General features: G+C 59.2%; 1 protein-coding gene across 3 annotated transcripts; it reads right to left on the bottom strand.

Annotated features, from left to right (window-relative positions):
- Positions 1–2228: 2228 nt before the first annotated feature.
- TMEM200B (transmembrane protein 200B) lies at positions 2229–11402 on the bottom strand. 3 transcript variants are annotated; one of them, XM_055706190.1, is made up of 2 exons: positions 11222–11402; positions 2229–3885 (listed from the first exon to the last, which is right to left on the bottom strand). In XM_055706190.1, exon 2 carries the CDS (start codon positions 3860–3862, stop codon positions 2576–2578), a length of 1287 nt encoding a protein of 428 aa, XP_055562165.1. In that variant the 5' UTR covers positions 3863–3885; positions 11222–11402; the 3' UTR covers positions 2229–2575. The 3 variants fall into 3 exon arrangements, with proteins under 3 accessions (XP_055562165.1, XP_005433079.2, XP_027668761.2); XM_005433022.3 differs by lacking the exon at positions 11222–11402 and adding an exon at positions 10674–11198; XM_027812960.2 differs by lacking the exon at positions 11222–11402 and adding an exon at positions 8368–10448.
- Between the last annotated feature and the right edge of the window lie 253 nt (positions 11403–11655).

The raw sequence follows: 11655 nt of genomic DNA, 5'->3' as shown, positions 1-11655 counted from the left end.
CCGGCTCCCGCAGCCCCGTCCCTGGCACCAGACCCATGGAGGGACAAAACTGGGTGACAAAAGCCCTGGCCAGGGGTGACCCCCCCCCCCCCCCCCCCGCCAGCCCCAGACATCAGTCTCTGAGCTGCTAGGAATGCTTATATATTTTTTATATATATAATATATATATTATATATATAAAATATATAGTGTTGGCAATATATTTTTGCCAGAAAAGGCAGTTTCCAAGCCATTCTGCAGGGATGTTTTGGTCTGGAGAAGGATCCTGTCCCCAAGGTTTGCAAGGTCCAAGGCTCCGTGCTCACTTCAGACTGGAGGGAAGGAGAAGCAGACATAGGAATAAAAAAATCCTAAAGAAATAAAACACATTTCAGCCATTTACACGCACCACAGTGGGCTCTGGTTTTGGGAAGGCAAAAGGCAGAGATCCCATCTAAGCTGCAACGTCACGTTTTGAAGCCTCCTGCATCACCAGAGAACAGAGCCATCCTTGCCTCTTCGCTCCGATCCATCTGTCGGTACCCTATGGCATCCCGGAGATGAGGAAAGCAGCATCAGGGGTGGTCCTTGGATGCCTGGCAAGATGCTGGTGCTGGATGCTTTGGCAAGGGAAAGCTGCTGCTGCTGCAAAAAAAATAATCTTTCTCTGCTTTTTAGTAGGTGACATCTCTCCAGAGATGGGGGGAAAGAAACACATAAAGAAGAAAAAAGATGGTTTGGAAAGATGTAGCTGTCTGCCCAAGTGGTACCCCACCACAGAGGGGCTGTGGGGATGCCCCCACCTCGGTGCCCTCAGCAGCCACCCGAGGCTCAGCGCAGGCCGGCAGTGGGTGCCCAACACCCACCCCGCCCCCAGCGCCTGAGCCTCCACCAGAGCCAGAGATGGACTTGGTGTTAAAAAAAAAAAAAAGTTTTTTTTCTGGAGAGAAGCACCAGGTCAAACCCCAGCATCATTCCTGCCAGGGCTGAGGGAGGACAGCCTGGTGGAAGATTTTCCTGGTGTCCGCATGAGCCGGTGGCACAGCTGGGACTTGCCAGCCCCTGCCTTAAAAATACAAAGCTGAAGGATATTCCTCCAATTTTTTAGTTTAACCAGGCCCCATCATTGCTGCCTTGTGGCCGTGCCGTGGATGGTAGGACCTGACACCTCCTCGCCCTCCCTGTCCCCCTGAGCCCTCCCTGGGGGGCTTCACCCCTGGGGGACATCGGAGGGACACCACAGCCACGCACCAGTGGGAATCAACAGGAATTGGGGCTGGGCACCAAAGGAGTGACCAGCCCACACCTTCCCAGGGGTAAATACAGCAAAGGCCCTGGGAAAGGATTGGGAAAGAAATGCTGGAGCATTGCAAATTCCTCATTTGCAAGAAAATGGGGCAGGCAATGCTTCCCTTCTCCAGGCTGCCGAGCCCGGAGCTGTCTCCGAGATGGGATGTGAGCTGCACCCCACAGCACAGCCTCACCCAGCAGAGCCAACCTCTTTCTCTACTTCACCTTTCAGTTTATCCACATTTTCCTACTGCATTTCTCTGCTATGCCGGGGGTTTTGGAGAGTTTTGGTTCTGTGCTACCTTCTCGCCAGGGATCGCACCACCCCGGTGCCGAGGCTGACCCTCTGGCCTCATCCCGTGCAGCTCCTGTTCTGCATCCAAAGGGCACCAAACAATGCGACAGCACCCAACAGGGCTTGGCAAAACCAGCATCGACACTCACGCCTGCCTCTCTGCCCCATCGCATCCTTCTTTGCAGTACTTGCATCCTTCACACCACCAGAAAACAGCTCAAAGGAACCCTGACCCACAGGCGGGCTTCGGGAACTGCCGCATCCCAGTGACTCCATCGTAATTTCGCCGCCTTGCTGCCTGAAGCTCCCCCGGACACCTTGTACATCCCTACTCTGCAAAAACCAACCCCCAAACCTTGCGTTTATCACCTTATCCTGCAAATATTCAGCAGCTGGTTATAGAGCATCCTTACTCTCTCCAGATGAGCCTGGGTGGGGGCAGCAAGGTCTTGGAGACCTTCTGGGACAGGCTGCTGCAGGCGTGCTGCCTCCTCCGAGCATCCCGCAGGCAAGATGACGAGGCAAGGCAGGACCACATGGCATCAAGGTAACATTTAATAGCCCTGCTGGGCTTACGTGCTCTGGTCAAGCAAATTTTCCGGTGGGTTGAGGCTGGGCAAGGGAACCCCACCCCCCAAAACACCCCCCCACCCCAACCCCGCTGAAATAAAGTGCTGCGGGGGCTGGTGGGACCTCACCCCCCACCATGTCCCCATCCTGCAGTTTGTGTTGGGTCTCAAAGCAAGGGCTCCTCCAGAAAAGCCACCAGGAGAAGGGCTTGTAAGGCCAAGGGCATCTACCGGGAAGCCATCGAGAGGCAGCTGGGAGAGGACATCCCACCCCAGGCGAGTCCTCCCCTGGGAGCAGTGCCTTGGGACCGCTCTCTTGGCATCTGCTTAGAAACGCTGCCCCCGAACCCCTCCTGGCCGTGGGGATTTGGGGTCGCTGGTGAGTGCTGAAGGCCAGGATGAGGGACTGCGACATCACGGTCCCCGAGGGTGCTGGGGATGTTCAGACCCGCACGCCCTGCTCCATCCCCACCGCCCAGGAGCTGGGTCGGGGCTTGCCCCGGCTCGGGGGCTCGCTGGGCTCCAGCAGCTGGTCCGAGGACTCGCCAGTACTTTCCAGTTTGGCGTAACCCACCAGGCTGATGTGGTCCAGCCGGGGCCAGCTCCGGTTCTTACGGTCCTTGATGGGGGCCACCAGCAGCACCCTGGGCTGGCCGAGGTCCAGCGACTTGGAGTGTCCCGGAGCGTGGAGCTGCACATCGGGGCTGAGCTCCGCTGCTGCCGGCTCCATGCCGGCACGGCCACCATCCACATTGATGACAACGTGGCCACCACCACCACCACCACGGTCCTGTCTGCGGGGCACAACGCTGCTACTGCTGGAGAGCGGAGCCCAGGAGAGCCACGGTGCTTCGAGGGGGGGCTCGGCAGGGCCCCCCTCTGCCCTCTTGCCAGCCCCCCGCGCCGCTGCGTCCAGCAAGCGGTTGTTGAGCTTGATGACGGGCAATGCCAAGGTGCCAACTGCCGAGGAGAGAAGGGACTCAGCTCCGGCGCGGCACGAGAGGCTGAGGTTGGCCTCGGCAGAGGCACCGGAGCGGAGGCTAAGGAGGGAGGTGGCGGGGGATGCTGCCGGGTGCTGGAGGAACTCAGCCATGGTCTGGAGCCTGTTGGGGCCGTAGCAGTCGGACCACTTGCTGCCGGGGCAGGGCTGGCAGGACAGGTCCACCTGGTAGCAGCCCTCCACACACTCGGCATTGGCCTTGGGGACGGGTGAGCAGTGCCCGGCCTCGGGGCTGGCCGCCTCTGGCAGCCCCGCCGCCATGCAGTAGAGCCCCTTCTGCATCAGCCTGCGGGTCTCCATGTCCCGGTTCTCGTACAGCATGGTGTTGGCGCAGATGAAGATGAAGAGCCCGATGCCCATGATGACGGGGCCAATCAGCTTGAGCTTCTCACTGTGGGGCACGTGGCGCCCAGTGGCCACCTCTCTCCTCATGTCCCCTGTCATACTGGCATTTCCCGCGCTGGCCCCCATGCCCCCGGGTCCCCGGTGGGGCCAGTAGCCCACCACAGCGATGGTCATGCCCACCAGGACCACTGAGATGCCCACCATAACGAAGGCTCCCGATGGTGAGCGCATGCGGAGCTGCCCTTTCACCGGGACCTCTGGCGGTGACTTGCGCCTCAGCCTGCGTCCCCGGCGCCGCGGCGGAGCTGGGGGCACCGCCGGCTTGTCCCCCCCGGCCTCTGGCTCCCGCATGGGTCCATTGGTTTTGGTGCTCTCGGCAGTCATTGTCTCTGGCTTGACCGCTCCTCCTGTGGGGTGGGGAGGAGAAAAAGGTGAAGAAGCATCGCTGGAGGGTCTGCGTGCCCGGGGTGCCAGGAGCACGGGGACCACAGGGACACTGGGAGCAAGACGATGCCAGGAGCACGGGGACCACAGGGACACTGGGAGCATGGGGATGCCAGGAACATGGCAGGCACAGGGACACCAGGAGCACAGGGTTGCTGGGAGCACAGGGGACCCCAAGCCCACAGGCTGCACCATGTCAAGGACCGGCAGCTTTGCCCTCCTCCCCCACCTGCCTGCTTTCCTCTGGTTACTCCTCCCCACCCCAGAGCGGTGGAGGGCTGAGCTCGCTCCCACCGCGCTGCCAAAGCCTCCAGACGCCTGGGCTGCGCCAGGCAGTGAGGACAGCCAGAACCCCACTGTGCCACGTGCTGCTCTGGCACAGACACCGCTGCCATCGGCGGCCCAAATGACCTGTCCTGGGTCACCGAGTCCTACAACTGCAAAAGGTGCCACCAGCCAGCTCGGCTGGACCACAGCAAGGGAAGGGGCCGTGCATTTGTTGGCCAGGGAAACTGAGGCACAGCTACATGTGAAAACCCAGACTAAAGGTCTGACAAACCCACACCCGCCAGGGCCCTGCAAGCAATGCAGCTCCCCCATTTGCCCCGCTCGCTACCCAAACACAACTAAAAACCGAAACCAACATCCCATCGTCCTCAAGCTGCTTGTCAGACCGCGGGACTCACCAACCCAGCACCCAGACAGGATTTAAGCTGAAAGAGGCGTTTTTCCCGATCCGCTGCTGTCGCCTGCTTCAGGGGAAAGCTGACCTGCTCGGCGCATCCACAGGGTCCTGCCCTCACACACACCAAGATAAAGCTCCACATCCAGGGATTTACAGGGCCTTCCAGAGCGCACGGTTTCTCATTTTATCCAGTTCCTTGCTTCTCAGATGAGCAAGAAGGTGTCAAAGTTGCCTCCAAAACCAGCTGGTGACCAGCCCGATGGGGAAGCATCAGCTGGGCTGGCACTGTCACGCACAGGGTAAGAGGTGCCCCGTGACACGGGGAAGCTACAACACACTCTGAACATGTTCCAGACCAAAAACATCTTTAAAAAAAATAAATAACCTCATGTTGACAGGCATCTGTGTCAGCGCAGCCCGGCTGCTCGCTGCCGTGCGCCCAGCGATGGCCGGTCATGTGGGCTGTGGCTGTGCACCCGGGCAGGACGGCGTGTCTGTGCCCTTGCCCGCATCTCCTGGCACTGCCGGTGCTGCTGGGGGCCAGGGTGGGAGCGCTGCCCGCGCTGTTCCCAGCCCCCGGCCGGCAATGTGCCACCGGCCTGAGCGGGGAGCACGGCAGGGTGGCCCCCGGCCAAGGGATGCTGCGGGAGGGGGGTCACCATGCCGTGGCATCTTGAATTGCGAAAGGAAAGCATTCGGATAGCACAGCAGCCCGGTTGCATTGATATTCAGCAATTAAAAGCTAGAAACTAAATGCAAGGAGAAACACCCCCGTAGGAGGAGGGTGACCGCTCTGATTTTACTGGGTGAGGTGAATGAAGCACCAAGAGCCAACAGCCAGCATCACCAATGGCAGAAACATCAGATACCAAGGTTTTTTGCCTGGTCTTAATCATCTTAAGGTGTTATTAGCATCAGAGGGAAGGAATTAAAGATATGAGTTTCAGGATGACAGCGTGTTCCTGGCACAAGGCTGCCAAGCTGTGACAATTTGAATAAGGGAGATTTAAAGGAAATAAAAGTCCCAAACAAAACAACCCAAACCTACAGCCCACTGCTGACTGGGGCGTTAAAGGTGAAACAAGCCCATAAACCTGCACTGCAAAGGAGGAAACACAATAAACCCAATGCAATGTTCACCCTGGATGGAAAAATGAGGTTTTAAATATTTTGGTATTAAAGGGAAACAACCAAGGCACTCACACATGTCCCTGAGACTGTGGGGTCTTTTTCGTCTCCAAATGCCCTGACTTAGGTTATGTCCCAGCTTTCTCTAATTACCAGCTTAGATTCAGCCTCTCATAATTTTATATCAAATGCTTCAAATGCCTTCCTGGCTACTTAGGGATTAAAAAAAGTAAGACCTCCTAAACCACAAGAGCGGAGCAAAGGTGGTTTGATATTGATCCCCCTGAATGTGGACCCCGCAGGGCTCATGGCCCCAAAAGCCACACTGATCGCACACACCAGCCACCTCCTATTTTTGGCCCCGCGCCTCTTTAAACCCAGTTCTGTGGTTATCTCCTTTAACCCCCCCCGAGCCCCCATGGAGCCAAAGCCAATGCCAGTGGGGAGCAGGAGCATCCCCCCGGTCCCACCTGGAGCATTTGCCTTGGGTCCAGGTGATGCTCTCTTGTGCCACACCAGGCTGCTCTTCCCACCTTTTTGTACTGGATTCATCCCTGTGTTACGCGGTGGGAGCTGGGGTGCTTAAAAATGGGTGCAGAGGAGGAGAGGGTGCCCATCCACCCTGCACCACCCCCGGCTGGGTCTGAAGCAGCCCCATTCCCCACTCCTCTCCTTTTCCCTGGGCACAGGGATGGAGATGCAGGGCAGGAGGGACAGGCAGATGCTGCAGTCTGCCCTCAGGCAGGGGATCCCCCCTGCCCCCTCCCCAGCATCCTGCCACTATTCCTGCCCTGAGCGCCTCCCCCTTATCTCCTCGCCGCCTGCCCGATAGCTGTCTGCTTTCTGAAGTTGGAGCATTTAATTGCTCATCGCCGGGGCTGGTTGTTCCCGGAGTTCAAAACCATTATTTTTATTAATAGAATCCCCAAGGTTATATAAGCTCTTTAAAATAAAAAATAATAAAATAAAATAATAAAAAAACAACAAAAAAACCCCAGCGCTGCCATCCAATTCTGCAACTCGCAGGCATCGACACTCATGCGAATGGATTAATTCAATGTTGGAGCAGCAGCGCTAGACACAGCTCAGCCGGAGGGCAGGGCTGGGTGTCCCATGGGTGCTGCTGGGCAGGGGGACAGCCGGGTCCCTTGGCAGGGACAGGCGGTGGCTCGGGGCCCCCAGCCACCCCCCTCCAGCCTGGAGGCAGCCGTGGTTCACCCGGACCCAACGCCTCCAGTTTTGAGGTTTCGGTTCCTGGTGGGGAGGAATGACGGTATAGAAATGTCAACGCCGTCAGCGTTACAGAGCGAGATGAGGGCTGCTCCGCTGCCAGGTTAAGCTTCCAATCCCCACAATAAGCCTGGCATTAAAATAAACGCAAATATTTCTCTAATCCCCCCCATCATGAAGGCATATTGCTGGCTCCACCCTCCCACCCCAATCCTCTCCCGCCACCTTCTCAGACAGATGCTCCTAAAATTTGACACTAAAACCCAACGCATCCGACACCAGCAGAGCTGGGACTGGGAGTAAAGCGGAACCTGGGAAGGATGCGGGTCCCCGCATCCCTTGGGTGCCCCGGGGATGCTCTGCCCCCGCCATGAACAGATTGCCAGCTTGAATTTGCAACACGCCACAGGCTATCAAAAAGCAGATTTGGCCTCAAAATCTCTCTCCGGCCAAGGGGTGAGGGGCTGTGCTGGTGCCTGGCAGTGTCACCCCTGTGCCACGCTGCAGGAGATGCCAGCCAGCTCAGTGATGCGTCGGAGAGCTGCAAAAACGCCGCATGGAAAAGAGCCAAGCGCAGGCAGCCCCGAGGGCAGTTGCCCTCCCCTTGCAGCTTTATCCCCCTTGCCAGTTATCTTTCCAGGAGCGCACTTGGCTCACACTTGGAAAGGGCTTCAGTGCGGGACAGATTCCACCATGCCAGCCGAGATTTAAAACCCAGCGACTCCCCAGGGAAAGCATTCCTGTTGCCGTCCTGCCCCGCTCCAGGCTGCGTTGCCCACCCTTGGGGCACGATCCCACCCTGCACCCAGGACCCCATCCCATGGGTCTGCTGCACGTCACACCCACAGAGCATCACCTGGGGAGCTGGTACAGGGAGCAGCCCAGGCTGTAACAGACGCTCCAGAAATACCTGACAGAGAGCACCTCTTTTTTCCTTTTCTTTTCCTAAAATATTGCGACTTTAAAGCCGCTCTCCTGATTTTGGGAATAAACCGATTTTGAAATCTGTGGCCAAATCAGCCAGCAAAGCCCGCAGCATGGTTAAAGGCCGCGGTGATGGGCAAGACCCTCAAAGCGCCGAGGCACAGCACAGCCCCCTCTGCCTCATCCAAGCCCCCAAGGGAGCCCGTGATGCCAGTCTGTGGTAGCTGAGCTCCCCCACATCCTCCCTCCACAGGGAAGGGGGACCCAGGCAGCCAAGACCTTATGGGCACGAGGACGTGCCGAGGCGCGCTGCGAGAGCCCTCCCTGGCTACCCCACCCCCGGGGAAGGAACGGAGCACGGTAATGACAGTCTGCGCTGAGATGCAACGCTTAAAAATAACTCCTTTCAGCCTAACCTCCAACACCGCCCCCGGCACGGAGCAGCCCCCAGGCACTGGCTCCCCGCTCCCCATCTTACCTCCCATCCCGGCGGGAGGAGAGGCGAAGCCAGCGGGGAGCAGCATCGGTCCTGCTGCGTGGTGCATCCAGCATCCTGGATGCTCAGGCTGGTTTGAGGCCCCACGTCCTCGCCTACGTGGTGTCTCCTCCTCTCCTATTTTTCTCAGTCCACATCAAATTTCCCCCCTCGGCTACACATTAAAGGTGCCCAGAGAGAAGAAACAAGATAAACAGCTGCCAGACATATTTCTGGGTCTCTCCCAGCAGAAAACCCTGTCACCATCCCAGAACCCACCGGTTCCCAGTCTGAAGCTGCAAAGCCTCCTCCGGGCTCGGTCCTGAGGCATAAAACCTCCCTGCCATGACCCCAGAACGAGCATGTCCACAACGCAGTGACAAAATCTGTCTCTCCAGCTTCAGCTTCCGCTGGGGAGACCCGTTAATCAATCATAATCATTAAGTTCCCTCACAGAAGCTTACCCATAAACCCAGTAACGCCAATTATCACGGCGTGGGAAGGATTAGAATCACAGAATCCTGTAGGATGGAAAAGACCTTTGAGACCATCGAGTCCGTTACCCCAGCACTGCTGAGCCCACCACTAACCCATGTCCCTAAGCACCACCCCGACATGGTTTCTAAACACCCCCAGGGATGGTGACCCCACCACGTCCCTGGGCAGCCTGTTCCAGTGCTTGACAACCCTTCAGGGAAGAATTTTCCCCAGTTCCAATCTAACTCTCCCCTGGCACAACTTGAGGCCGTTTCCTCTTGTCCTGTCACTTGTCACCTGGGAGAAGAGACCGACCCCCCCTTGCTACGGCCACCTTTCAGGGAGTCGTGGAGCGATCAGGTCCCCCCTGAGCCTTCTCTCCAGGCTGAGTTGGGCTTTTTTCATTTCCCCTTATCCCCTTTCCCAGTGGGAACCACCTTCTGGTCCTGGGCTGGGGGTCCCACGCCTGGTTTTAACTGGGCTTGCCATCTATTTTCCCCTTGTTGCGGCACAGAAGACCCCAGGTGTGAGAGCCCCCTGCCCGCCCCCCCAAAGGCTGGGGGCTTCCCACCTTCAGGTCACACATCCCAGGCAGCAGCCAGGAGTCACCAGGGCCACCACTGTCACTTGGAGTCTGATCCAGGACAGCAGGCTACGGGGAAAGATGGTGCCGGGGTGGTTTGGGGACACAGAGGGGTCTGTCCCCTTGCCTCCCACCCTGTGCTTGATGGACTCCCACAGGCAAGAAGGTCCCGATGGGCAAATGGGATGCAGCAACGCCCGGGAGTGAGGAGGGCCAGGCCACCAGTGCCACCAGTAGCTCCAGCTCCATTCACCTTGACTTCTCCGAAGTCCTCCCTGCACCCAAAATGGGGCCATCTGCTAAACTCCTCTCTACCCCGCAGGCAAAGAAAGTGCGTGGAAACATCCAACTGATTACTAATTACAAGAGCTTGCCTTACCCAGATTTGCTCTGCTAATTAGACTAATCTCTATGGCTGGGAAATGAGCCGCAGTCACCCATAGCGAGGAGATCATGCAAGTTGGATGGAAGCTTAACTCATGTCAGACCCCTGCGAAGGGGATCGTAATTCCTGGCTGCTTCTGATGGGCCATTGTTTAAGGAGACAATAGAAAAGCCGGCAAATTTTGTGTTTCTCCTCCAAGCTGATGCCGAAATCAGGACATCTGCATTGCTCAACTTTTTTTGATATGAACCAGATGCAAATAATTAATAAATCCAAATTCAAGATAATGCAGGCATCTAAATTTAAACAGAGAGTGGATTTCTAATGGCAGCTTTTTGCTTGGTTGGAGGAGGGAGAGGTGTGGGGAGCTCAGAGGGTTTTCCTGGGAGAATTCCTGCTTGTGGGAAGCGGTGCAGGATGGCAGGGCACCTGGAGATGCAGGCTGCGGCCAAGCACCTTGCAAATCCTCATGGCCAAGAGAAAAGGAAGGAGAGGGGAAAGAATTCTGTAGGCTGGGATTTCCAGGGAATTAGGACCAAACTCTTTCTGAATTTGGCACCTTCCCTGCTGCTCCTTTGAAAAATCCCTGCCAGCGTGGAGGGAGGGAGGGGACTCCGGGGGGGCTGCCAAGTCCTCCCTGCTCCCAGGCATGGCCCAAGTTATCCAGCGGGTACAAAGCTGTATCACCCATCCCTCCCACCCCCGGGACCCCCATCCCGCTCTGCCGGAGCAATGAAGTTCCCAGCGTGTTCCCCGCCGCCCGGATTCCTCTTGCCTCCAGCATTTTAACCCCCCCCATCTCCGGGCTCTTCACCCTGCCAGAGCCCTGTCTCCCCTGCTTCGTGAGGAGGAATCAGAACCCACCTGGAGGCGAGACGGGAGCAGGGGGGCTGCCTTCGGTCGCTCCCCTCCCTCCAAGCCGCAAAGCTGAGTCCCCTGTGTCGAAAGACCCTCTTGATCCCACTCCAGGAGCTACCGGGATAATTTCCACCCACTTCTCTCGAGCGTCCACATCAAATCCTGCGTGGGGACTTGCTGCGTGCCCCCTCCTCGCCTCGACCCTCAGCGAGGAGACTGGGGGAACCGCAAAATCGTGGGCTCCCAGATCTGGGAATCGGGTAGTCCAGCCGGCTGCTGCCCGGGTCCCGGCCGCCGGCCCCGCGTGGGTGCGTGTGCCCGTGGTGGGCTTGCACACGCGTGTGCGCGCGCCCCGTGCACGCCGCCACGCGTGTGCCCGCGGCCGGCCGGGCGTGCGGGTCCCGCTGTGCCTGCGGGGGCGGGGGGCGCGGGACCCCGCTGGGTGCCCGTGGGTGCCCGCTGCGCATCCCGCGCGGGGTCGCTGCCCCCGGGGATGCTGTGGGTGTACGGCCGTGCCCGTGTGCTCCCCCCAAGCCCGGGACCCCCGCACTCACCGCCGAGCCGTGCGCCTCCCGCCGGGGCCGCTCCCCCGGGGGTGGCGGGCGCTGGGCTCCGCCGCCGCGGCCGGGGCCATGGAGCTGCGGGGGGCGGCGGGGGCGGGGGGCGGCTCCCGGCTCCCGGCTCGCCCTCGCCGCCGCCGGGGCCGTCTGGGTGCGGGGCGGGGGGGCGGCGGGTTCCGCCCGGCCCCGGGTCTCCGCCCCGGCCCCGGCCGCGGCCCCGCGGGGGGGCGGAGCGCGGCGCTGGCGGGGAAGGGGCGGGGGACGAGGCACGGGACCCCCCATCCCCCGTCCCGCCGGGGCTGCGGGGCCGGCAACCGCTTCCCGGCCGTGGGAAAGTTGCGATCGCTTTGCGGGGATCGCTGGGGATCCCCCTGCCGCCGGCCCCAGGCCCAGCAGCGTCCCCAGCCCCCCGCGCAGGATGGGACCCG

Source organism: Falco cherrug, chromosome 3 (genome assembly GCF_023634085.1).
Source record: "Falco cherrug isolate bFalChe1 chromosome 3, bFalChe1.pri, whole genome shotgun sequence".
Classification (NCBI taxonomy): domain Eukaryota; kingdom Metazoa; phylum Chordata; class Aves; order Falconiformes; family Falconidae; genus Falco; species Falco cherrug.
The sequence above is the reverse complement of the archived record's forward strand: the minus strand, read 5'-3'. Positions and strand labels throughout refer to the sequence as shown.

Coding starts and splice junctions, on each gene's coding strand:
- TMEM200B (XM_027812960.2), bottom strand. CDS start 8,434: ATGCACCACGCAGCAGGACCGATGCTGCTCCCCGCTGGCTTCGCCTCT. Junction 3,886..8,367: donor TCCTCCCGCCGGGATGGGAG/GTAAGATGGGGA, acceptor CCCACCCCACAG/GAGGAGCGGTCAAGCCAGAG.